Below are 27,575 nucleotides of genomic sequence, written 5' to 3' on the forward strand. Positions count from 1 at the left end.
CTTGTCCTATTGGAGAGGCATCGATAAATCTTGCTGAGGCGTGAACTGCTTGGGAAGCCCTCAATATGGCTTTTAACTTAAAAGATCAATCCATTTACATTGAGGGTGACTCACTCATCGCCATTTCCTGCCTCAAGAAGACGCTTGACCCGCCTTGGAGACTTTGGACTATCATTCAAAGTGGTGGAATTACTGGATTGTGTTATGATTTTCTCTCATGCCTTTCATAAAGCTAAAGCAGTTGATTGGTTGGCGAAACATGCTCTCGACTCAAATTCTCCTTTAGTAATTCTCTCCCCGTGCTTCTTAGGCCTTTTGAGTTCATTTGTAGGTGCGATTTTTGGAGAAGAGATACACAAGACTTGTGTAACTCACCTCTACTCTATCAAAAAAAAATAATCAATTAACTTTAAATCATAAGGGTAGTTTAAAAAATTTGCCCTAATAAATCCCGTGCGACCCCCTAGTATCAGATATATATTAGATGGAGAGATGTTCCCAATGTACCACGGGGTTCCATTCTTTCACGGTGTGTACAGAATAGAGAATCCCGTCGCGCCAGAGTATGACGAAAGTCTCCTAATTCTTTTGGTTTTGACTCTTGCCTCTTGTGAGCAGGTTAATGAAGTTCTCTGCAAATATTCTGTGATCGACGATTGTAAGATCAGTTGCTCTCAAATCCCATCACACGTATAACGTATCTGACCATCTATTCGATTCGAAGTGTTTGATTTTTCTGTAAGTGAAGTATTATTCTCGATACCAAATGCAATAAGTCAAAAACATGTCCGAATTTTTACCTAAAGTTACTACTATATTACAAATTATCAGTTCCCCTCAATTTCATTCTAGTCATTGAAGATCGAGCGTTGATATGTATACCTTGTTTTTTAATTCATTTATTATCTTTGTTTGAATTTGCAGTCTGCGCTTCTTTTTCCACAGGTCAATCCGTCAATGAGCCCTGCCTGATTAGAAAATGCTGAAATGCTTCGTCTATAAGCAATGACTATCAAATTCCGGTAGATATTCACACTGAATTGCTATGATGGCTGCCTTTAGATTTTCCATTTTGAAGTCTGTTTTCGCTGCTTCGAGAATTCGTTCTGTTGGGTCATCTAATTCTTATACGAGATCACCGAAATTCACTGTGCCCATCTTCGCGAGACCATTGGATGTAAATGAAACTCGAAAGTACAATAGAAATGAATCATGTTGGTGGGGCAATAGAGCGGACACCCAGTTTAGAATGTTGTCTGTTGAATCTATTCTAGATATTCGGCATTATAGAACTGAATCCGTTGTTGCCTCTTCACCTAAATGCCTGCAGAACAAGAGTTTATTGAGTTTACACTCCCAGAATACTGTCTTTCCTGTTTGCGCAAGTACTTTTTCCAACCTTCGAACATATTCATCATATTTTGGAGGCAAAGGGGAAGCTCCACGGAACTCAGAAGTGTCTGTTGGATCTGTTGCAAATGATTCGAATTCTAAAACCACTGATATGGTTGGAGGTGATTGGGTTGATGGTATTAAGCATGCTTGGCAGTCTACAGTAGACGCCATGGCTTTTACAGGGCAAAAGGCTAGAGAGGCATCTGATGAACTCACTCCTTATGTTCAACAGTTGCTTGATTCGCACCCTTATCTAAGAAATGTTTTAATTCCGGTTAGTTCAACTTTGACTGCTACCATATTGGCTTGGCTGGTCTTGCCAAGGATATTGAGAAAATTTCATGCATACACAATGAAAAGTTCAGTGCTGCTACTAGCAGGGAACTTGTCTGAGGAACAAATTCCATACGAGAAAAGCTTTTGGGGTGCTTTAGAAGACCCTGTGAGATATCTTTTTACCTTCATGGCGTTCTCGCAGTTGTGAGTCATTTTAACATAAACCTTGAGGGGTATTGTTTTACATTTTCATGCTCCTAACGTGCATATGACAAGCTCCTTGTCTTTTCTGTTCTGTGTACAGAGGTGTGATGATTGCCCCACATACTTTTGCAACTCAATATATTGCACAAGCTTGGAGGGGTGCATTAATTATTTCATTTGTCTGGTTTCTTTACCGCTGGAAAACAATTGTAGTTTCTCGTTCTCTTGCCGTTCAGCATATTGCAGGGCTTGATCGAGAAAAGTTGCTTGCTCTGGACAAAGTCTCTTCTGTGGGTTTATTTGTATTGGGACTAATGGCTTTAGCTGAGGCCTGTGGCGTGGCAGTGCACTCTATTTTGACAGTTGGAGGAATAGGGGGTAAGCTTTAACTTCCCTTTGCATGTGCTATTTTATTTATAATTTATCCACAATCAAAACATTGATAAAATGAATAGTTGAAAAGAAAATTATTTTTGTTATGATCAGTAATTGAACAGAAAATTATGGCATATTACTTATGCCTTTTGATAGTTTTGTTCCCGAAATATTTTCATCTATGAGTTGTAAAGACTGACTAAAACGGATGATATAATTTGGTAAATACAGGGTATTGGATTTTGTAAATGGTTTTGATAGAAGAAAGCTTTTACAAATCAAAATAGGTTAATATAATTTTCCAGGTTTTGAACTACAATGTCTTTATGTTCTTAGAGTGGCATGGTCCATCTGGTAGTCTAGCTGATAGGCCCTGATCATTTCTGATCTTCTTCGAGGAGCTCGTCCTCTTGAAACATAGATGGAGGGAAGTTTGAATCTACTCTCTTCTGAAATATTCGGCCTTGTATAGCTTTTCATACAAGTGGTCACACCAATTACATGCATTCTATTCATTGGCTCAACGTGGCCTTCTGATGTATACATATTTGAGTGGAGTTCAGTGCCTCCTAGGAGTTGGAGCTGTGCTTTGGGCTTGACTAGTCACCACTTGCTGGGCTTGGGACTGGGTACTTGAGGCTTGCTTTGAGAGGTTCTTGGTTTCTATCAACTCTCCTGCCCTAAAATTGACCTTGGCCTTGAGGTCAATGTGGGGAAACTGTTGTTGTAACTTAGGGTCCGTTTGGTTCACAGTTGGAATCGGAATCAGAATTGAAAAAAAGGATAAGGTAAAATTTTATTCGAATGGCCAAAAGTGGCAGATTACAACCCAGGCCCCTAAGACAAAGAGCCGAAAACTCACTTTAACAACTACATTACATCATAACTCAAGAAAAAACCTAGATCTCAGCTGAGAACAGAGGACTGAAGCCTGAATGTCCTTCGCCGCCGCCACCCAGGAAACTATCTTTCCAAATGCAAAGGCAATCAAGCAATCTATGCTAGAGACCTTATTTTGAAAGATCCTTCTGTTTCTTTCCATCCAGACTGTGCATAAGATGGCTGCAGGCATGACACTCCAAATGCACTTTGCCAATTTATAACCACCCTTCAGCTCCCAACTCCATATCATGTCCAGAACTGAATAAGGCATACACCATTGCAGCCCCACCCCCGATAAATAGTGATTCCATATTGCGGCTGTAACCGAACAGTGAATGAATAGATGCCTGCCATCCTCCTCCATATCTCCACAAAGAACAGACAGCTGGTCCTGAATCTGAACACCCCTTCTAACCAGGGAGTCTTTTGTAAGGCATCTATTGAGAGACGCAGCCCAAACCAATGCATTCACTTTTGAAGGCACAGAAGGGTTCCAAATCTTCACCGCTGGAATTTTTGGATGCACAGCTTCATTTAGAACCTCCGCAAAAGAGCTAACCGAGAAACTACCATCCACACTAAACTTCCAGTTTCAAGAAGCCTCAGATGACAAGTCAATGGACTGCCTGTAAAGCAACCCCAAGAGATCAGAAACTTTCCCAATTTACCAGTCCTGAAATGACCTTCTAAAAGAAGGGCTCCAAATAATAGTGCCCCTACTCACTACAAATTGACTAGCCACCGATCCATTCTGATTTTCCGTGATCTGAAACAGCTGAGGGAATACTTCAGCCAGGGGTGTTTTTTCACACCAAGTATCCTTCCAGAAACGTAACCTATTCCCATTCCCCACTTTTGGAATTAGACCACTACTCATCCAAGGGAGAACTTCCATGACTTTTTTCCACAGGGAGCAACCTAAAGAATTCAATTGATTAGTTGTTACCCAGTCCCCACTGTCAGTATCATATTTTGCTGCAATTAATTTCCTCCACCATCTGTCTTTTTCTTTCTCAAATCTCCAAATCCATTTTCCCAAGAGAGCTTTATTAAACAACTTAAGCTTCTTGATTCCCAACCCTCCTTTCTCCTTAGGGCTACATACCTGGTCCCAGTTAACCAGATGACATTTCTTTTCCTCCTCCCAGCCCCTCCAAAGAAAATCTCTTTGGATTTTCTCAATTCTTTGGGCAACTTTGACTGGAATTGGGAAAAGAGATAAAAAGTAGGCTGGAAGATTAGATAGCGAGCTTTTTAGTAATGTGATTCTGCCCCCCAGCGACAAATACTTGGATTTCCAAGACATAAGCTTCCTCTCTACTCTCTCAACCACCGGATCCCACACCACCGCAGAGGTACATTACACCATAGCTTTCTTGATCACTTTGCAGCCTAATTTCACCCATTGAATGTCTTTGAGGGCATTGGGTTCCACCACTAACCGTCTTTAGAAAACTCCGACAACAATGGGCTCACTTTAAAATCATCAACCTTGCATGGTTTTAATAAGGAAACATGGAAGATAGGATGAAGCTTGGTCTTAGGTTGGGGTAAGCATATTTTGGTTGAAATTGAAAAACTGAACCAAAAATGTTGATTTCATTTTTTCTTTGGTTAGGTTATTTTGGTTATTGGTTCAGTTCTCATATTCTAAAATTTGCTTTCAGTTTATATATATATATATATATATATATTAATGGGTGCTAGAGGCATAGGCCTCATGAGCCTCATGCATGTCTCATACAAAAAGACAGAAAGAACTAGATTAGAATACAGAACCCTCCTCGAAGTTTCCTTAGATAACACAGAACCTGTTCTACAGCAGCCCTACGTGTGTCTCTAGGGGCATGCGTAAACTGACTAATCATACTAACAACATATGAGATATCTGGCCATGCCATGCGAAGGTATAACAACTTACCCAAAAGTCTTGAGAACACTCCCCTATCTGCCAAAAGCTCACCATTAACAGCTGAGAGTTTATGGTTAGCATCAATAGGTGTAGAAATAGGTTTGGCACCAAGTTTCCCAATCTCCGTGAGAAGATCTAACACATACTTCCGTTGGGAGATGAAGATGCCATCTTTAGACCTAGCAACTTTGACTCCCAAGAAATATCTCAATTCCTCTAAATCCTTAATTTCAAATTTCGAGTTAAGGAATGTCTTGAGTGCCTAGACTTCCTCTACATCACTCCCTGTAATGACAATATCATCAACATAAACAATGAGGAAGGTAACCTGAGTGCCTTTCCTCTTCATAGATAAGGTATGGTTAAATTGCATCTGTATATAGCCAAACTCAACAAGTGCAACTCTGAATCTATCAAATCAAACACGTGGGGATTGCTTGAGGCCATAAAGAGATTTCTTCAACTTACATACCTTGCCCTACATTTCCTTACCATACATATCCAGGGGAAGTGACATATAAACCTCTTCAGTCAAGTCTGTCTCCATTTAAGAAAGCATTCTTTACATCAAACTGATAGAAGGGTCAATCATAACTCACCGCCACGGATAACAAAACTCTCATTGTGGTCATTTTTGCAACCAGTAAGAAAGTCTCCATATAATCAACTCCATATACTTGAGTATAACCCTTGGCTACTAGCTAAGCCTTAAACCTCTCAATAGTGCCATTGGAATGATACTTAATAGTGAACACCCACTTACATCCCACTAGTTCTTTCCCACGAGGCAAATCCACAATATCCCAAGTATGATTTTTACAAAGTGCTTCTATTTCAATTCTCATAGCCTCCTTCCATTCTTCTTAGATAAGGCCTCTGTAATTGACTTGGGTATAGGCTAAGAAGAAATGAAGGCTAAGAAAGAATAATAAGATGGGTGGGGATAACAGGTTGTAAGAGTAGGTGTTTGGAAATGCAATGTGCTGTACATTTCCTCTTACCTTTTTTCACAACAATAGGTAGGTCCAAGTCTGGGAAGGGATGTTCTGGAGCAAGTGGTGAAGGGCTTGTCCTCTCTTCAGGGGTTGAGAGTGTCTGATGCTCAATTGTAGATGAGGGAACAACCTGATCACGCTGTAGCCTTTGTCTCTAGTACCACCTCTAAACAATAGGATGAGTAATAAAAACTGGAGGACTAGGAGGAGGAGGAAGAGTAGGAATGGTAGAATTGGGAGACGAAGGCTCTTCCATTGGAACAAAAGGAACCACAGGAGACTCAACCTCAGAATCAATAGAAGGCAGAGGAAGAGGTGAAGAAAACAATTCAATGGAATGCTCCCCCATAGAAGAATGACCATAAAATGGAAGTGATTCTGCAAAGGTAACATCCGTGGAGACAAAATGAGTTTCACTTGTGGGATCAAAACAACAATAGCCCTTTTGTGTGGAAGCATACCCTTAAGAAAGTGTACTTCCGGGCCTTGGGTTCAAACTTATGTCTCTGAGAACTAGGGACATGAACATAACCCAAAGACATGCAAGGGAATAGGAAACAATTCACTCTCAAGAAATAGGACAACAAAGTGAGATTTGAACCCCAAGACTCGAGAAGGCATGCAATTAATAAGGTAGGTAGCTGTCATCACCGCATCACCCCAAAATCTCACTGGAACATGGGAGGCAAAAAGGATGCTCTTGGCTACTTCAACAACATGTTGGTTCTTTCTCTCTACTAGATTTTGTTCTGAAGTACGAGGACAAGAACTTTGATGTATAACCCCAAACTTCTCAAAGTATGAAACAAGATCCTTCTCAAAATATTCCTTAGCATTATCTGATCGGAATATCTTGATGCGGGTATCAAATTGGATAAGCACACATTCATGAAACTATTTTACAAGTTTGGGTACTTCAGCACGGGAACACATAAGGTAAAGTAGGTGTAACGAGAAAAATCATCAATAAACAGAATAAAATATTTATAACCACCCATGCAAGGTAAGTGGTATGGCCCCCACACATTAGAGTGAATAATATGAAAAGGAACTGTAGATCTTTTATTACTTGTAGAATAAAAGCTTTTGCAATGCTTTGACAACTTGCATGACTCACAATGTAGACTTGACAACTTAGTTTCTTTAAACAAAGTTGGAAACAAAAGACTCAACGAAGGAAAAGAAATAACACCCAAACGATATGACATAACACAATACGATTGACTGACTTTGACACATTTGAACCAAAAGTTGCTCTCGGAGGTGATACTTGACTTTGTCTAGGCATGTCTAGCAGGTATATCCCATTTGCCTCATGGCCACTCCCAATCACCTTTTGAGAGTCCATGTCTTGAAAAACATAGTAAGAAGGGAAAAAGGTCACACTACAATTCTAAGATTTTGTCAAATTACTAACTAAAAGCAAATTAGTGTTTAATTTAGGAATATGAAGGACTGAGGATAAGATAAAAGTGTTTGAAGCTCTGATGTTTCCCTTACCAGAGATAGGAGCAAGAGAGCCATCAGCAAGGGAGATCTTATTTTGGTTAGATAAAAGTTGGTAAGTAGAAAATAAATGGGGGCACACTAGTCATATGGTCAGAGGCACCGGAATTAATTATCTAAGGGATCCTACAATTACCTAAGATAGAAGCATGATTCGTAGTAGTACGAATACCTGAATGGGCATATGCGGATGAAGAGGTATTATCTCTGATGAAGTAGGTGTTGTAGCAGTGGGCTCCATGTGACTAATTATTCGGTCATACTTCTCATACTCAGCCCTGGCGGTTGTTAGTTGCTCTCCTACTGATTTCTCACCACTATACCCTTGTTCACTTTGTGAGGAGGTGGCTACATTTGCATTTCCACCTTTTCCATTCTCATTCCTTTTTCCACTATCTACATTCTTGAGTCTGGCAGGTATAAGCTCTGAATGCAGCTTCTAACATGTGTCTTTAGTATGTTTAGGCTTCTTGCAATATTCACAAATAACATCTTTCTTCTGAATATTGGCTTTCGGCTTCATTCTGACATTAGCATAGTGATCCATTAGTGGCTCCACAGACTGAACTCTCCTACTCTCCTCACTACTCACCATAGCATAAGCCTAAGATAAAGTCACCCCATCCTTCACCAAAACATTTTATCTCACAATATCATACTTCAGATTGAGTTCAGTAAGGAACTAAAAAGCCCAATTTCTTTCCACCAGCTTCCTATGTGTTTTAGCATCCTTTGTACACCCCAAACCATAATTTCCATCAAATCAATCTCCTGCCAAAGAGATTTTAGCATGGAGAAGTAAACGACTAAGGGCTTCTCTCTCTGTCTTAGACTATTCACATCATTCTTCAATTTGTAAGCCTAGACAATATTCAATTTTTGGGAATAGGTCTACATGACACTATCGCACACCTCCTTTGTAGTTTCCATCCACAAGTAGTGTTGGCTAATATGTGGCTACATAGAATTTACTAACCAACCCACTACTATGTAATTTTCCTACATTCACCTCTCATAGGTAGGGTCATCCTCCCTCGGTTTCTTCTTGCTCCCAGTGATATAATCCCATTTCCCTCTACTAAACACATGTATCTTAATAGATTGAGACCAGGCTAAATAATTGGTTCCATCCAACTTTATAGTGGTCACTACTCTAAAAAGATTCTTTATTGACCCCCCCCCCCCCCCATGTCCAAACCCAGAATCTCTGGGATATTTGGTTTCTCCTCTAGCTTGCTCCATTGAGTGAAACGAAGATCAAAATAAGTCTCAATTAAGCTAGAATTGCTATCCTAAGCAAAAAATTACTCTTCAAACAGTCAAATCTAGAGGTTCATAGGACCCACTAGAATGGGAGAAGAGGAGAAATTTCAACCATTCCTACTAGAGGTTCCAAAACCCTATCCAACTAATCGCCCTTAATGAAAATCAAAAGGCTACCCTTTGATCCCCAAGCACCAACTTCAAAGTGTCTCTAGAACCTACAATTAGTTTTCTCCAGTTGTTAGGGTTTTTGGGAAAATATTCCAAGAACCTGCCTTGGGCTTCAACTAGGGATAAAAACTTCACAAAACCTCTCCAAAAGCGCTCCCAACTAGGCTACATAAGCTGCTCCCTAATCAGCTAATCGATTCTCCATACACAGTGTGTATGGGCAAAGAGGGAAGAAAAAAAGGTGAGAACCTGCTTTGATACCAAGTTGTAAATCACACTTGCAATAATCTGAATTAAAAAGAAAAGTAACAGGAGAAAAGGAGATTGAAGAGAGAGAAGTGATGGAGGAAGAAAATGGAAGAAAAGGAAGAAGAGAGAGTAGTTCAATCCTCTCTTCAGCTCCCCAACAATGTGTTTTATTCATTGTTTGTAAATATAAGAACAATTACATGATTTCCCTTAGTAGGGCGGCTGGCACTAAAGATAATAATAAAAAAGAGAAAATAGGCCCATAACTAAGGCCCACTACTAACAAACTTAAGTTATAAACCTGACTTAAAGAAAATAAAGGAAAACTAAGGCCCATTTGGCCCATCATCTCTACAGTTTGCTCTATGTAACCTTTTGCTTGCGATTTTTAATCAATAATTTTCTATTACTTATAAAAAATAAAGCTAAATTATCAATGAATAAGGTGTAAAGACATGAGAAATGCACACTTTCATAGGTTATATGAGGAGAAACATTACAATCAACAATACCAGGACTCTAAAACATCTATACATCATACAATAATTATCACTCTTGTTTCAGTTTTTAAAAATTATAATTTTCATTTTTTATTAAAATTTTGGGAAATTTTTTTATTAAATAATGTCTCTATTTTTTCAAATAATAAATATGTTTAATTTTGACCATATAATTATTTCATTTTACATATGATTGTAAAATAAAACACAAATCATTTAAGGTAGATAAAATAAATTATTTTTATAATTTTTTGTTTTAATTAAAATTTGGGGGAAATTAAATTTTAAATTATTCATTCCAGTTTTTATGATTATAATTTTCTATTTTCTATTAATTTTATTGGGAACGTTTATTCATTTAGTATTTTTATATAAATAATAACTATTTTTCAAATAATAAATATGTTATCATTTTTAACATATAATTTATATGTAAAATAAAATTTATAAATCATTTAGGGTAGATAAAATAAATTATTTTTGTAATTTTCAGTTTTTATTAAATTTTTGGGGAAAATTAATTCTTAAATTATTTATTTCAGTTTTTATAATTATAATTTTCAATTTTTATTAATGATGTGGCAAGAGCAAAACTGTTAGTTGCAGTATACGGGGTCGAGAAGGCAAAGGAGTTGGGCATTGATAATCATCATTGAGGGTGATTCAAGAACTGTGTTGAAATGGCTGAAGAAAGGGGAGGGGGTGACATGGCACCTGAGGAATGACTTCAAGCGATTTTAATGGTTAGAAAAGGACATGACTATGAGAGTTAAGTGGGTGAGAAGAACTGCCAACAGCTTGGCAGATGGTCTAGCTAAGCAAGGGGTACAAAGAACTCAATTGTATTGGGCTCAATTATAATCTCTGGGTGGGGTCAGCTTTTCTATAGCTGTGTTTTTCTTCTCTTTTCACAATCTATTTTTGTGCTCATGCCTATTTTTTATTAATGAAATCATTTCTGTGTTGCTGATAAAAAAATCAATTTTTATTAAGTTGAAAAATAATCCAAAAGCATTCAATATACAGTTTTGTCAAACTAGGCACCAATATGCTTCTGAATTGGTGTGTATTGGACCATATCCACCGATATGGCACGGCACAGCCCAATATGAAGGCATATTGTGCTGATACAAATGACTCGTGAGATACATACCCAATTGTGGCATGTCCCATATCCATGGCCATGGATACAATACGCCCCATATAAGGAGTATTGTATCGATACTTTAAACCTTGCTTCAACCCTGTCCTTAATCCTAGATCCCAAGAATCCCCACTGACACTTGATTTGGTGAAAACAGAAATTTTTAGCAGCGGTTTACAGGGTAGAGAAGGCCAAAGAATTGGGAATTGATAGATTGATTATTGAAGGGGACTTGAAGATAGTTGTGGGATGGTTGAAAAAAGGAGAGGGGGTGACTTGGCAGCTGAGAAATGATTTCAGAAGATTTCTGGGACTGTCAAAAGACATGAACAAACATCCCAAGTGCATTGGGTTAGAAGATCTGCAAACAATGTGGCTGATAACTTGGCTAAGCATGGGGTACAAAGAGAATCAATGTATTGCGCAGAATTGTAATATGGGTTGGATGGCTTGCCTTGTATTGGGCATGCTCTTTGTTCACAACTACTTGTTGTGTCTTCTACTTTAATCATTAATGAATTTTCTTGTTGGTTGCTGATCAAAAAAGAATCCCCACTGACACTAACATTTTAAACCTTGATACTAACTGCTTAAAAAGAAAACTTAATGCATTCTTGCAAGTCATATAAGACTTTTTGAAGGTTATAAATGTAAAACAAAAACCTCACAGAGTGTTGAAAAACATTTCAACAAATTACAGAAAATGCTCATACACTAAACCCATAATTGGTATTTAAATCAATCATGTAAAGAAAAGAACCCTACTTAATTTAATTATGAATCATTCGTTTTTTGACTTATGGCATCTCAAGTTGTGAGCCATACCATATACCTTTAGGTGTGAATCTCAAGGTTAAGCTGTAAGGTGCTTACTAACCCAATGTAAGCCTCAAGGCATAAACCTCACATGCATTTTATAACCCTTCTCTCTGGTTGCTGTAAGGGAATAATGGGCCTCTGGGGATTAAAGACGAAGATGGAGAGAGGAGAGAAAGGGCAAAGTGACGAAGATTTCCAGACAGTGAACAGATGGAAACTTGAATTGGACTTCGAAGCAAAAAGATTGCTGTTGGAACTTGGAAGGGCCAGAGGTAGAAACCTGCTAAAAATAAGAGAGGATAGGAAGGTGATGGTTCTATTACACAAGGAAGCCGTGCTATGGTTGAAAGGGTTCATTGACGGCATAATCAACTCCATCAGGGCAGCAGGATGAGAAGCTCTTTGGAGGTGCTAAGAAAAAGATATGAAGTTGAGTTAAGGAGGAATGGAAAAGGATGGTTTATTGCTGTTACAGAATACTTTACTGATAGGAAATAGATGGTATGCATACCGGAAGGGAAGCAGTCACAGGGTTGGATATTATTCACAGAGAAGCTACAACAGTTCCTTGTCTCTGCAGACAGGACTTAAAAGGAAGAACAAGAACCAACCTCAGAAGACAGTCTGGAGCATATTCAGAACCAGGTGCCGAGCAGTGCAAATGATGAGGAGAAAGAAAAATAGACCTCAACTCTTCGGGGTGGAGCGGTTGTAAGTTCAAACATGACAACATGACAAAGAAGATGGTGATTGAGGTTGAGCAGAGTGTGTGGGAGTGGAGGTTGGTTATAACAGTTAACAGAGAGGTTAAAGATTGGAGGAAATTGTTAGATACAGCAAAGAATAAATTGGAACTAAAAGCTGAGGTAGCCTTAAAACCATTCTCAGACAGGAAGGTGATTCTACTCATTGATGATGAAGTAAAACGGGGCTTCACGACTTTCGAATATGAAGAGGGGCTGGTCCAAGTTCAGAATTGGAAGCCGCTGTGTAATGAGGTGGAGCAGTTCTCTGGTAGCTTCCTGCTAAAACTGGTTGGACTGCCGTTTATAGTGAGGATGCTGGGGGGAGTCTGGAGGAAATTGATGTAATCTTAGTCATGTGCCGCAAGGGTACTTTTGTCTTTTCATTTATTTTTATTTCTTATGTTGTCACCCTAACATATAAGTACAAAAGCCTGGCACTACCAGCTATAATCTTTTCAATCTCAATTTTCTCTTCTCTTCCCTCTCTTCTCTTCTCTTCTTCACTCTTGATCGAAATCATGGTATCAGAGCTGGACAGCACTCTGTAAAAGGTGTTTTTATCTGATCAAAGATCTTACAAATCACATACCTGGACTGAGAATGAGAAAACTGGTTCGACCTTGCACTGAGAACTGTTGCTGGACCCTATTCTATTATTTTTTAAACAGAAACTGAAAAGAAAATCACACTCAGAGATTGGCGGATGATTGACTGAGTTTTTCTAGAGGTCAATGGCTGTTTTTCTTCTTCTCTCCCATTCTTCTCTGGACTGTAACTTCCAAAAATCAGTTGAACTGATCAGGAACCTAGACCGAAGTGATTTTTTATCATTGGCTCTTGGTATTGTTACCAAGAACATCCTAAAATCTGCCCTAGCCAAATGGTGTAGGCGTGTTTAATGACTTCTGTGGGTCTGTGATCCAAAACTGTGTGGGTGAAGAACCTGTGTAGGTCATGTGTGACCTGGTTCAGATGAAGAAATACATCAGCAGAAGTGTAGATGTTATGTGTGGCTTAAACTAGCCCTTGTGAGGTCAGTTAGACCTATAAATCTGTGACAGCAGGTGCTGTGTTACTGTGACTACAACCATTGTGAGGTCAGTTAGACCTGTAAATCTGTGACAGCAGGTGCTGTGTTACTGTGATTGCAATTTGACCTTAAATCTTACAGTGGGGGTTGTGTGTTTGTGAGTGTGTGGACTGCGGGAGGAGGGTTGTAGGTCTGAAACTTCTGCTAGCAGCCTTTGTTATAGCCTCTGAAGACTGCAACTTCTGGAACCTCTTTTAACCAAGGAGGAATGAACAGCAGTCTTGACTCTATGAACTTTCCAACAACCATTATTCCCTTAGATGGCATAAATTATTTGACATGGTCTAAGGAGATGGGGTTTTACATCACAGCCCGGGGTAAGGCAGGGTATATCAATGGAAAAGTGAAGGAACCTAGGACTGGTACTGCTGAATATGATAAATGGGACCAAGAAAACTCCATGATTATATCATGGCTTTTGACTACTATGCTACCATCAGTTAAGTAGAATTTTATGTGGGCTGAGACAGCCAAGGAAATTTGGGAACAAGCAAGGTCAACTTACTTCGAGCAGAGACACTATGCTAGAATCTATCAATTGCAAGTCGAGTCTGCAACATGTAAACAAGGGGAAAGAAGCTTATCCACCTACCACTCTACCCTTACATCTATCTGGAAAGAGTTAGATTACTATCAGAACAGTGACTGGGAGAATGCAAAGGATGCCAAAGCTTACAAATAGTTAGTGTCACAGCAACGGGTGTTTGCTTTTTTGTTAGGGCTTAATCCAATGTATGAACCCATTCGAGTTCAAATTTTGGATGGTAAGGACCTTCCTTTTGTCCAAGAGGTGTATGCTTCGGCTCAATTTGAGGAAAGTAGAAAATCTGCCATGAATCCCCCCGAGGGGGAGACCATTGCTTTAGCTGCAAGAAATAATACCAATTCAGCATGAAAGGGAGATGGTCAGAAAAGGGTTGATGATAAATATAAATTGCGTTGCACTCATTGTCAGAAATCCCGACACACATGAGAGACATGTTGGGAATTTCATAGAAATCCGAAGTGGGCACAAGACCTAAATAAGAAATCAGCTCAAGATCAGAACAAGAAACCAAATTAGAAGAGGTTCACCTCGGCTAACTTGGCCTCTCATGAGTCGTAGAGTGGAGGAACTACTGTGAACTCTCAGGATTGCCCCCTAGGTCTGATCTCAAGGAAAATATTTTCTCTGCCTTCTGTTACCATTTGGAGCAATATGGTAGGGCTCTCTCACACAAGCAAATTCTGGACCCACTCCTTCAACCTCCTTTGCTTCTACCTCAGGTAACTTAGCTTCTACATTCCATGTGTCTACTGATACCTCCAAATCTCCATGGATTATTAATTCTAGTGTTTCCAATCACATGACTGGTAAGTCAACATTTTTCCAATCATACACCCTTCTTTCTGGCAAAGATAAAGTGAGGTTAACCGATGGATCCTTCTCCTCCATTGCTGGTCAAGGATCTATATCTTTGCCATTTGGCTTACCTTTATCCAATGTTCTACATGTTCCAAAACTGCCTATTAATTTACTATCTATTAGTAGCATTACACACTCTTTGAACTGCTCAGTGACCTTTTTTCCTCAATCTTGTGTCTTTTAGGATTTGGCCTTCGGAAGGACGATTGGTAAAGGGAACATGGTGAATGGTCTTTATGTGTTGGAGAATAAAGTTGGTCTTGCGGCCTCAGAGTCTTTGAGTCAGTCAAATAAAAGTCAGGTTACTTTATGGCATAGTCGTTTGGGTCATATGTCCTTTGAGTCTTTAAAGTACTTGCTTCCGGAATTGTTTGAGTCTGTGTTAGTTAATGATTTTCAATGTCAAGTGTGTCAGTTAAGTAAACATTGTAAAACTTCTTTTCCTTTACGTAATAAAAGATCAGATGTTTCTTTTTGTGTATTCTGATGTTAGGGGACCTATAAATATTCCAACAGAGAATGGCTACAAATACTTCATATCTTTCATTGATGACTTCTCTCGATACACATGGGGTGTACCCTATGCACTCTCGAGAAGTTCCTAAACTTGTGAAAGCCTTCCAACGTATAGTATACACACAATTTCAAACAGAGATTAAAATTTTCCATTCAGACAATGCCAAAGAGTATTTTAATGGTGACCTCACTGAATTTTTTAATACTTGTGGCTCTCTTCATTGTAACTCTTGTGCTAGAACCCTTCAACATAATGGGGTTGTAGAAAGAAAGAATCGTCATCTTCTAGAGGTTGCTCGGAGGTTGTTGATACACATGAATGTTCCCAAACGATTTTGGGTGGATGCTGTTATGACTACGGCCTATCTTATCAATTGGACGCCATCTCCTCTCTTGGAATACGAGTCCCCTCATCAGCTCATCTTCCCCACTACTCCATTGTTTGCTATCCCTATGCGTGTTTTTGGGTGTAAATGTTCTGTCCATGATTTGTCTCCTACCCGCGGGAAGCTAGATCCCAAAGCCATTGTTTGTGTTTTCCTTGGCTACCCTCTTTCCCAAAAGGGTTATCGTTTCTTTGACCCTATTTCCAAAAAGTACTTTGTATCCATGGATGTTTCTTTCTTTGAAGATGTGTCTTTCTTCCCTGCTTCTCCTCAGGGGCAAAGTTCAAGTGAGGAGAAACAGAGACAGGTTTTGTTGCCTTCTCCTCCTAACCCTCCTCCATTCTGGGTCTTTCGTATACAGCGGTACAAAAGTCAAGGCTGGGGTCAACAAAGTTCAATAGACACAGAGCATCCTGAAGCTGTGCAACCTATGCCATCGGACTCTCAGGAGTTGAATCCATCACTGCATCCAAGTACTATTGTTCCAGTTAGTGTCCCTGAACCCATTGATATTGATACTTCTAATTGTGATCTGGACCTTCCTATTGCTAAGGGGAAGGGTGTTAGATCATGCATCACACACCACCCAATGGCTCACTCCTTATCCTATGAGAATGTTTCATCCTCTTTCCATGCTTTCCTCTCTGCTATTGATAGTGTTTCCCTTCCCAAAAGTGTTGCAGAAGTTTTATTTATTCCTGAGTGGACAAATGCAATGAAGGACGAGATCAATGCCCTTCACAAAATTCTACCCATAGCTTGTTAAATTCAGTTTTCTGAATCAGGGAAAATTTCAATCACTGTTAACCATCCACGCAAAATTCTACCCATAGCTAGTCTTATGCTTGTTATTGTATGTTAATCATTGACATGAATTCCTTTAATCAATTGTTGATGAATATTTAGTTTTAAACTAAGAAAAGTGATCTTTCTTAATATTATTTCTTTTTATTTTTATCAAATTTATTTATAGTCATCTGAACATCGTCTCTGATCTTTTGTGCAGGTGTTGCTACTGCGTTTGCTGCTAGAGACATCCTTGGGAATGTTCTAAGTGGGCTGTCTATGCAGTTCACAAAGCCCTTCTCATTAGGAGATACCATAAAAGTATATTGAACTTAATTTTTTATACTAGTTAATATGTATTGGTAGACTATTTTTTGGTTATCATGCTCTTAACCTTGGTGACTAAACTTTTCTCCTTAAATTTTATAGTTTATCTTTATCAATATATTAAACATAATTAAGCCTTAAAACATTTATATCTATAATATATATAATTATATTTATATATATGTATATATATTAAACTATTTATATATTTATATGTTTGTTATGATGCCATGTCTTACTGGGTCAACCAGTTGTCATACCATTTGACCTGTGATCCAATCCCCTTTACAGATTTATGAATGACCCTGATCTGACAGCATCCACCTCTAAGGTTAAATTACAAACATGCCTAGGGCCTAGTCTTTTTACTTATTAATAGAAACAATTACAATATCTCAATTACATTCTTTTAATATTTTGATTCCATTTTGCTGGTGAAACAATTGTTCTGCAACATTACTTTTTAAGGACCTGCACTGGCAAAGGGACAATAATTTTTATCTACTAACGTTTTTATTTAATTGATATGGTTTATTATTGGTTTGATCATGACAACATGTTTGATCAATTGAAGCTTCACTTCATCCTAATGTTAGGACCCATTCATTAAAGCCATATTGCTGCAACTTTTCTAATTAATTAATTTTTTTTTCAAATGATAGAGACCACATTTGTTTTACTCTGTTTTGGCATAAAACTATCAGGTGTTTCTACAAATTGTGCATTCATTTTAATCCGAGTTGTTCATCTTGTTCAAATAGATTATAGTTAAGAACAACTCTATTATTTTTGCCTGCCACAAATACAATACATGATATATATGTATGTAATAATCTCAGATTGAGACCTAGGAAGCAAAAGAGAGTAGGTAGTCAGTTAGTAGTTTGACTAGAATGTTGCAAACCTAGTGGCCAAATTAGAATTAGAAGGGCAAGTGATTACCAATCAAGATGAATAACTAGAATGTTCCCAACATAGTCTCTGGTTTTACAATGGCTTTCTATCAAGATTATTGGAATGCATTAAAAGATGATTTATGTGATGCTCGTAAGGAATTTGTAGAAAATTATATAGTGAGCCTGGGAGTCTATTGAGATTGTTTGGGTGCAAGGGTATTCTTCTCCTTTTTGTTCTTTTGTATTTGGGCACCCATATGAGGGCTTACTTGTAATTTCTCTCAATAGTATAAAATTCCAAGTTTGAGAGAGTGAATAGTAACTCTCTCTTCTCTATTCGAGCCTTTCTCTCTTCTTGTTTTCTTTCTCAATAAAACCTAGATGTTGTAACTTGGTATCAGAGCAACTAGAAGGTCGTGGGAGAGTCTTTCTCTATAGGTTGTGAGCTACTGACATCAGACCGCTGCTGGATGATGTTAGCAGTCCGTACAGGTGGCGGCGGTAATCTCTAAAAATTGTATGGTTTTGATTCGCCCTGATTTTAGATGAATTTTGGTATATGTCTCGTTGAGGTTTGATGCTTTTATGACTTTTTGTGGATTTTTCAAGTGAAAAATCATAGAAATTCCAGACCTGGTCTAGAGGTTTGTTTATCTTGTTTGATTGATTTTATTCTGCAAAACTTGGTTCTTCCAGGTTGTTTTATATTTTGGGAATGACGGGAAGTGGTCTCGTATTTTTCTGAACCTTAAAAAAGTTTTGGGAGTTTTTTATTCTCCCTCTATTTTACCGCCAACCAGCTTTTTGGCCCATTTTTTAGCGTTTAACCAAGTTTGACCCTTCCTTTTTGGGTTTGTATTTCAGTTGGGTGTTATGGTGCTCCTTAGTTGTAGAGATAGTTGTTTGTGAGGTATGGAATCACCAAAAGATATACAGATGGGTTATAGGGTGTTTCTTGGAAATGTTGATGTTTCTAGTGGTATGGTAACCACTGTATAACTTGATGGGACCAACTTTTTGGAGTGGTCCCAATTGGCTAAACTTATAATCACAGGGAGAGGTAAGTTGGGATTCATTACAGGCAAGGAGGTGATTGGTGAAGCTGAAAATTGAAGACCCTAAGTTTGCAAAGTGGGAACAGGATAACTCACTGGTAATGTCTTGGCTGGTCTATTCAATGCAACCTCACATTGCTCGTAGCTACATGTTCCTCATGACTGGTAAAGATATTTGGGATAGGGTTGTCGCCACTTACTCACAGGTTCACAATACTGCTAGAGCATATCAGCTTAGGAGAGAAGCTTGTAGTATGTGTTAGGGGGAGAGAACAGTGGCTATGTATTTCTCCTCTCTACAATCTCTTTGGGAAGAAATGGATCATTTAACTTTTGAGTGGAAGGATCCTATAAATGCTGAGCAGTACATGAAGTACATTGAGGAGAACTAGGTCTTTAACTTTTTTGTTGGCTTAAATCCAAAGTTTGATTTCACTAGACAACATATTCTGAGTGCGGGCATTGTCTCTCTGGCTATTGCTTACTCTCTTGTGCAAGGGGAAGAAAGTAAAAGGGCAGCCATGATGCAACCCTTTGTGATTGAGCACTCTACCTTTATGTCCTCTAAGCCTAGGCCAAGTGGCAGCAGTAAGCATCCTACTACTGAGAAGTCTGATGATGTCATCTGTGAATATTGCAAGAAGCTGAGGCATACTAAGGAAAGATGTTGGAAACTCAATCCTCACTTGAAACTGGACAAATTTAAAATTGGAAGGAAAGGCAATACTCATTTGGCCACAATTGGTAATGAGGGTCAATCTTGTAATGTGACCAATTAATTTCATGACTCCTTTGACGTGAAGGATAAACTTTGGAGTCTTCTATTGCACTTGGAAAAGAGTGAGGCATCCTCCTCATCTGGTTTTGGTAATCCATCCAGTGCCTTTTTTTATCAATAACAAAATTTCAGTAGATTAAAGAGATAGGTACAACAATCTAGAGAGGGTTAAAAAGACAACTCTCTACAAGAGAACAAACATAGCATTTCACAATACAGCCCAGTACAAATGATCCCTACCCACCCCCTGCTTTGCCAAAGCATCTGCAAACGCATTTTCTGTTCTTTTCACCCACTGAAATTGGATGTCCATCCCCATAGTTAGCCACTTAATTTCCTTTCTTTCATTAGCATACTTCCAAAGTCTGCTTCCCCTTTGTAACTAGCTTACCACCAACTTTGAGTCCTCTTCAATAATTAACTTCTGTATATTCAGTTCCTTACTCTTTCTTATACCCTCCATAACAGCGTAGATCTCAGCTCTAAGGGAGTCCCCAACCCCAATGGAGCATGAATACATTGCTAACACTTCCCCTCCCATCTCTGAAGACACCCCCTACACCTGAAGGGCTTACCCTAACTACTCCCATCAAAACTTAACTATATAAATCCATTGCTAGGAGGTGATCACACAGGAGCAACAAAAAACCGAGCCGATGCATAGTTAGCCACTTCCATCCAGTTGTTCAACAACATAACCATAGAAACATCATCAAATAGCTATAAGGATTTTAACCAATGCACCACCCTGACTGTTATGACCTCAATAATACCTTCTTTACTTCTTTCCTTTTTAGAAAAAAATTGGCATTCCTTTCCTCCTAGAGATAAGTAGTTCTTCTTCCAAGTGGCTAGCTTCTTCTAAAACCTATCAATTATAGGGTTCCAAAAACTTTCTTTTTTCGGGTTGTCAACTAAGGGCATCCCCAAATATTTCAAAGGCCATTAAGCCACCACACACCCCAAAGCTTCAGCCCTTTCCCTTATAGTTGTCTCTTCCATATTAATCCCCACCACACAGCTCTTACCAAAATTTACCTTCATATAAGACATCTGCTCAAATATTTGAACCACCAACTTCGAGTTTTTGGCCCGTCTCACATCCTCCCCCTCACAAAACAAGCATCAGCAAATTGTAAGTGATTTATAGGTATACTATCTTTTCCAACTCTCCATCCCCTCACTAAACCTCTCGAATATGCTCTCTCAATTAACCTCCCCAACACTTCTGCAATCACATTGAAAAGGAAAGGAGAAAGGGGGTCCCCATGTCTAATTCCCCTTAAAGCTGGAAAGTGATCCACTACAGTTCCATTCACCAGGGTCATAGTTGTCAAGGCGACGCCTAGGCGACAAGGCGCCCTTGGAGGCTCGCCTCGCCCAGTCGCCTAGCAGTTTTGTGCACTGGGTTATAAAATACTTTTATATTTTTAATTTTTTGACATTATAATTATAAAATAGACATTATTAAACTAGAATATTCATTTTATGTGTTTATATACTAATTTATTTTTATTAGTATATAATCAATGCAACATTGCTAACTGCTGTATTGAACCCATGGTTCACAGTATTGATACACCTCTGTGTATTGGCAGAGGTGTATCGGTACTTATAACGATACTCCCCCTTTTTTTTTTTATTTCTTTGGTTTTCAATTTTATTCTTAAATATATATATTATTGAAAAAATGGGCCCCCCAAAAACACCTGTAAACAGGTATCAGGACCCCAAAGATACAATACAATACACTCAATATGGGGCATATCGTATCAAAATTTTGATCCTTGGAACCTATAAGCAAAGGAAGAACTTAAAATTTTGTCTAATCAACACATTTTCTTCTTCCATGTCTTCTTCTTCTTCTTTCACCTTTTCTTTTCTTCTTTCCTATAACAAAAGTAGGGGTTCAGCCCCTATATTTTTTTAATTTTCTTTACTTTGTTCTTTTTCTTCTCATAAAATGTTGATTTTCTAGACTTAAACATGAAACTTATACTTTTCTTATGAAAATTATGAATAATTATTAAGGAAAGATGGTTATGGAACCTAGGGAACTACCCTAGGATATATGGTTTTACTTAAAAAAATTCGTCGCCTAGGCGACTAGGCACCCCCCTGTTGCCTAGCCTCGCCTTGGCGCCTTGAAAACTATGACCAGGATAGAATAATGACAAGTCTCAATGCAGCCTAAAATCCAGTTGCACCATTTCTTCCCAAAGCCAAAGCAGTCCAACACTTGCATCAAAAAAGACCAATCAACCATATCATAAGCCTTCTCTAGGTCCAATTTGCATACAATCCCTTTCTTCCTTGTTCTCTTCAAATCCTCCACACATTCATTGGCAATTAAAATTTGATCCACAATTTGTCAATCTCCCACAAAGGCTCCTTGATTCTGTGAGATTAAATCTGGAAGCACCTCTCTAAATCTTCTAGATAAGACCTTGGCAATTTTCTTATATAAGCTATTCACCAAACTATGGGTCTAAAGTCTCTAGGAGTTGAGAACTCTACTAAGGCAGAATTGCTAGCTGTCGGCCATGGTGTACAGCTTGCAGTTTAGCTAGGTGTGGAACCGCTGCTAATTGAAAGGGATTCCAAGGTGGTAGTGGATTGGCTACAGAATCCAGAGTCTATAGTAAGGTGCTTTAAGAATGAAATTAAAAAATTCTAGTGGCTAACAAGGAGTTGACTATAAGAATACAATGGGTGGGGATATCAGCAAATGCTTTGGCTGATTGCCTAGCAAAGCAAGGGGCAAACAGGGAAAAGTTTTATTGGGCTCAATTTTAGTTTGAATTTGTTTTCTGTTTTCTGTTTCTTCTTGTTGTTAGGAGAGGACATAGCTCACGCCTCTTCATGGAAAGCTTGTACCTCAAATTCTTTTTCTCTTGATGAAATCTTAATTTATTTATAAAAAAATGCTGGTTGGCTTGGGTTAAATTATTATTGATAAAGTATCAATCTGAAACCTTGTGTTTGAGTAGGACAGTGAGATTCATATAAAATAAATTGGGTTGTTTGCTTCTTTCTCATGCCATGTAAGATTAGAAGGTCTAAGTCAGTTTATTCCCTATCAAAAATTTGGCTGCTTTGTTGTGATTTGTGTGTGTGTGTGTGAATGCATGCACTCAGAAATCCTTTCCCCTGAGCTGTGGATTGGTTTTGTAGGCTGGGTCAATAGAAGGACAAGTGGTAGAAATGGGACTTACTACTACATCGTTGCTTAATGCTGAGAAATTTCCTATCGTAGTTCCAAATTCCCTATTTTCAAGCCAGGTTACATCTTTGTCTCTTCTTTCATGTGAATAATTTCTGGTCAATGGTTTCTTAGTACAATTTTTCAGGGGAGCCAACACTAGCACATTATTGGGATTAATATGGTCAACTATAATTCATATTTTCTATAAGTGCATCTTATTTAATAGATAAATAATATTGAGAGAAAATATGCTAATCGGTACTGTTTTTTTCTCCAAAATTCGTGTGTTGCATATGCCATTTTTTTAGTTGCACATTTGCCCAGCATACATTATGGACATTTTTACAAAGTAGTGCAATTTGACCTGTTCCTGGTATGTTTCTAAACAGTGTTACATTTTGAGTTTGTTATTGTTCAATTTTTTCCTTGTTGATCCTCTTATTGGATATCAAATATAAATAGTGGAATGCAGCTAGATTTTCAAATATAGGATACTTATTAGGAAACTGCATAATTATTCGTCAATGTACAATTCATTCATGTACTTGATTTCAGCTCCGTCTTAGTCAACACCCCATATCTTAATATTTGGAGTCAAGAGAGATTCTACTCCTAGACAGTACACACTTTCTGGCACACAAAACTTTGGTGCAGGACATCCCCAAGAGGAATGGGAGGGCTGCATTTCTACCAGTTTGCAAAGTAAAATGGTACTGCACATAAGAAAAGAAAAATAAAGACTCATTCCTTCTTGCTTGAGTTGAATCTGTATCATCTCTTGCATCTTCTTAAACACGGGATAGTAATAAGTTGAAGTTTGATTAGGATTGTTCCATTTCTAGGCTCACAGATAAGGCTAGTTTTGTTGGGCATGCATCACTTGAGATAAAATATGCCTCACTTGGATTTTTGCTATGATTTGATAAACTAACCTTGAATTTGATGTTGAATAGGTAATATATTATATTATAGGCTTGAGACTGTATTGATATTTAGAGTTTACAATTCAGTCTATGCAGCATAGTTTTCTCGGCAACACCTAGACGATAAGGTGTTCTTGGAGGGTTGCCTCACCCAAACGCCTACATATTTATATGTAAGACACCACACAATATTTTATATTTTTATTATATGTTATTAATAGTAGTACAATAGATATTATTAGACTAAATTATTCATATTGTGAGTTTATAGTATTAATATTGTTATTCTTATACTAGTTTCTTTTTGTTATTTTCTTATTTGTTTGGGTTCAATCGAGACACAAGGCAGTGACATTCTTGAACCCTTTAGGACTTTAAAACCTGAATTGATAAATAAAAAATAACTTGAAGATTTTATCTAATTGACACACAAGAACAATCAATAGGACTTATTTTTCTTCTTCCTAGGACCAAAACAAGGGCTCAACCCTTATGTTTTGTATGTTTATTTCCTTTTTTTATTTTTTTACTCATAAATATGTTCACTTTCTATTATTGATATGGGGTTTATACTTATTTCATGAGAAAATATGGTGATTATTACTTTATTAGTTAAAGATCACTACTTATTACTATGAAAACCTAGGGATCTACCCTAGGATTTATATTTTTTATTTTAAAAAATTCATTGCCTAGGTGATTAGGCTACAAGGCGCTCCCCTATTGCCTAGCTTCGCCATGGCACCTTGAAAACTATGCTATGTAGGACTTGAATGTATAAATTCTACAGCTTTGTGTAAACAACACGATGCTTTAACCAATTAAAGCCTGTTCAAAACTTTCGCAAGCCCCACCCAATGCAAACTCAAGATGGTTGGAATCTTGTAAAGATGAAGGCAGTGCAGCTTCTTGGTGAAGGGCATACTGTGCTCCTTTGCTTTGCATCAAGTTACAACCTAGGCCCTGAGAAATGTGATCTGCCCTTTGTCTCAATGTAAGATTACCTAAATCCTCTCAAGTTACAACCTGGGCCCTTCCTCCTCTGACTTTTCCTCTCTTCCCAAACCACCCATAAAATTGTTGCTCGTACAGATCTCCAAAGCATTCTTCCCCTTTTCTTTGGTTGTCTAAAGTAGTAGGTTTCAAAAAGATTTGCAACATCAGTAGGAGGAATCCAACTGCAACCAAAGAGAGACGAAAATCACTCCCAAATACAAGAGATAAAAGAGCAGGAGATTAATAGGTATTCAACAGTCTCACTACAGCCATAGCAAAGGATACGAATACGAGGGGATAGGAACCAATTTGGCTTAGTTGATGATATGATGGTTATATGGACTCTTTTTTTAAGTGCTAGCAGATGGTGGTTGAATATGTTTGACAAGAGAATGCAGGCACTTCTGGGTATACCCAGATTTGGGAACAAAATTAAATTCTGTTTGAAGGATGAAGAGAATTCATTAAAATAAAAAAGTACAGCAGAAGGTGATAAGATATCACCAAAGCATGAGAGCCCACTCAGAAGACCCAATAAGGCCCAATACAACCGCAGCTTATAACCATGAGCATTGCCCAATCACCTAAAAGGAAAACGAAAACACAGGCCAAAAACATCCCCAAAAAACAAGAGCCACTAGCCCGACACTAAACAAAAGCAAAGCTCCCCATCCTGAAAACCGCATCAGTCTTCACTGTGAGCATATCTTCTTGGGTTGAAAAATCCTTGTCCCATTCCCCTCTCCGTTGCAAATGAGCTTTGTTTTTCACTTTCTCTTCCTTTTTTCTTCTTTCAAATTCCTCAAATGCTTTCCTAGCAAATTCCTCACCACCTTAGAAAAACAGGCCCAAGCTTTCCTAGCAAATGACTTCATCATTAATCACACAAAGTCCTTCCTTCACCCCACATTTCCACAAAGGCCACCTCCAAATCTAAAAGTTGTACGACTTCCTACCCGTCTACTTGCTTCCCCACCCATATTCTTCATCATTAATCACCCAAAGGCTTTCCTTCATCCCACAAAGCCCACCACCAAATCTAAAAGTTGTAGGACCTCCTACCTGTCTACTTGCTTCCCCATCCCTATTCTTCACATACCTTTACTTTTTCTAATGGTTTTCTTGTGGCTTAACTTTCTTATTGTGCTTACAAATGCATTTGCACTCAGATCTTGCAGTATTTATATGTTCACGTAATGATACAAGCTTACCATTTTTTATGAAATGGAACATGAATTTACTTTGTCTTAGCATTTTAATGACGCTAGTAATTAACTGAGAAATTTTCTAAATATCTAATGAAAATTTGGTGGACCTTAATACATTCCTAATCTTCTGACTTCATGATGACAAAATTCAGACAGCAGATCCCTACTTATTTGTTTTTTTTTTTTTTTTGTGTGTAACTGTGTACTTTTTTGGTGTAGCATATTGTCACTTGTCACATAATCCAAAGGTATTATGAACAATGAAACTTATAACATCGGATGGTCTTGCAGGTAATTGTGAACAAATCACGTGCACATTGGCGTGCTATGGTGACCATGATTCCCTTGCGAATTGATAATTTGGAAATGATTCCTCAGATATCAGAGGATATAAAGTCTATGCTAAGATCCAACTCAAAAATCTTCTTAGAAAAGGAAGCTCCTTACTGCTTCCTTTCTCGAATAGGAAATTCATATGCAGAATTAACTGTTGGGTGCAATATTAAACATATGGTATGTCTTCTTTCTGAAATAATCTATACATGTTATGTTGGTTCACTAATTTATTTTAGTGCAATTGGATATTTTTTGACCAATGGGGCCATTAGATATTTTATCCATAAATAACATTGTCCACTTTTAGATTTTTATTTTTTTCTAGATAAACGTTTAGGGTCCAACTACAGTGCCTTTCGAATGTTTGCTGCATGTTAAATCAAAATTTCAGTCAATCACGTTAAAGATGTCACATGGTCTATTTACTTTTCATTGGTTCACATTTCATAATGTGTATCACAAGGTGTACTTACCATTCAGGATGGTTGAAGTTTTTCTGCTTCATGGTGCAGTTCTGTTTTTTAATCTGATCCTTTCTCTTACTGTAGGCTCATATAGGTCTAAATGAGAGTAGACACCTGAAAAAGTACTGGACAGTGTCTTTGCTGACTTTTCTGATTTTACTTTTTGGTTTAGTGCTTGTAAATGTGGAACATGTATTGTCTACTATTGCGATATTGTGACATTTTCTCCTTCTTCATTGGAATGTCATATGTGATGGTTAAAAGCCATGGGACTAAACAAGCTGCTTTAACGATGTTACACCACCCATGATTTCAGGACTGTCCAGAGTATTAAAGGATTCATTTTGTTTTCTTTCCTTGAATCTATGCTTGTCAATACATAATTCTTTACATATTAATTTTAAAGTCCTAATTCTTATGTGCTGTGGTTGTAGAGCAAAGAGGAGTTATACTCTACACAGCAAGATATTCTGCTGCAGTCAATTAGGATAATTAAGCAACATGGCGCTGCTTTGGGTGGCACCTTACAAGATTGGTCCAATCAGTGATTCCTTGATGAGTAAAAGAGAAAATTTATCTAGAGGTTAGATTCTCAATACCCTCAACATATTTAAAGCATATAAGTTCTCCACCATTGAGATTAATGTTGTATCATGTTGTTGGTTCTCTCTCTCTCTATCGCTGAGTTTCTTTGATAGTTTGTATGCTCTCTGTTCTATCTGGTTGTGTATTCCTTTAATGAAAATTTTTTGATAGTTTCTTTGATA

At 38.0% G+C, this 27,575-nt stretch overlaps 1 protein-coding gene across 5 annotated transcripts; it reads left to right on the forward strand.

The window, feature by feature from the left end:
* The first annotated feature begins 477 nt into the window (after positions 1-477).
* On the forward strand, positions 478-27,575 carry LOC104611524 (Mechanosensitive ion channel protein). Of its 5 annotated transcripts, none has more exons than XM_010278606.3 (7): positions 478-738; positions 946-1,875; positions 1,976-2,253; positions 16,841-16,941; positions 22,851-22,958; positions 26,300-26,521; positions 27,243-27,575. In XM_010278606.3, exons 2-7 carry the CDS (start codon positions 1,046-1,048, stop codon positions 27,354-27,356), a joined length of 1,653 nt encoding a protein of 550 aa, XP_010276908.1. In that variant the 5' UTR covers positions 478-738; positions 946-1,045; the 3' UTR covers positions 27,357-27,575. The 5 variants fall into 5 exon arrangements, 4 of the variants coding, with proteins under 4 accessions (XP_010276908.1, XP_010276909.1, XP_088745994.1 ...); XM_010278607.3 differs by having other exon boundaries at positions 501-738; positions 925-1,875; XR_002023461.2 differs by lacking the exon at positions 27,243-27,575 and adding an exon at positions 23,892-23,977 and having other exon boundaries at positions 506-738; positions 925-1,875; positions 26,300-26,435.

This window comes from Nelumbo nucifera, chromosome 6 (genome assembly GCF_055504915.1).
Source record: "Nelumbo nucifera cultivar China Antique chromosome 6, China Antique-T2T, whole genome shotgun sequence".
NCBI lineage: Eukaryota > Viridiplantae > Streptophyta > Magnoliopsida > Proteales > Nelumbonaceae > Nelumbo > Nelumbo nucifera.

Bases quoted from the DNA above. Each gene is read 5' to 3' on its own strand.
- LOC104611524 (XM_010278606.3), top strand. From the start codon at position 1,046: ATGATGGCTGCCTTTAGATTTTCCATTTTGAAGTCTGTTTTCGCTGCT. The intron at 2,254-16,840 runs GTAAGCTTTAAC...TCTTTTGTGCAG, and splicing joins GACAGTTGGAGGAATAGGGG to GTGTTGCTACTGCGTTTGCT. The intron at 26,522-27,242 runs GTATGTCTTCTT...CTGTGGTTGTAG, and splicing joins GGTGCAATATTAAACATATG to AGCAAAGAGGAGTTATACTC.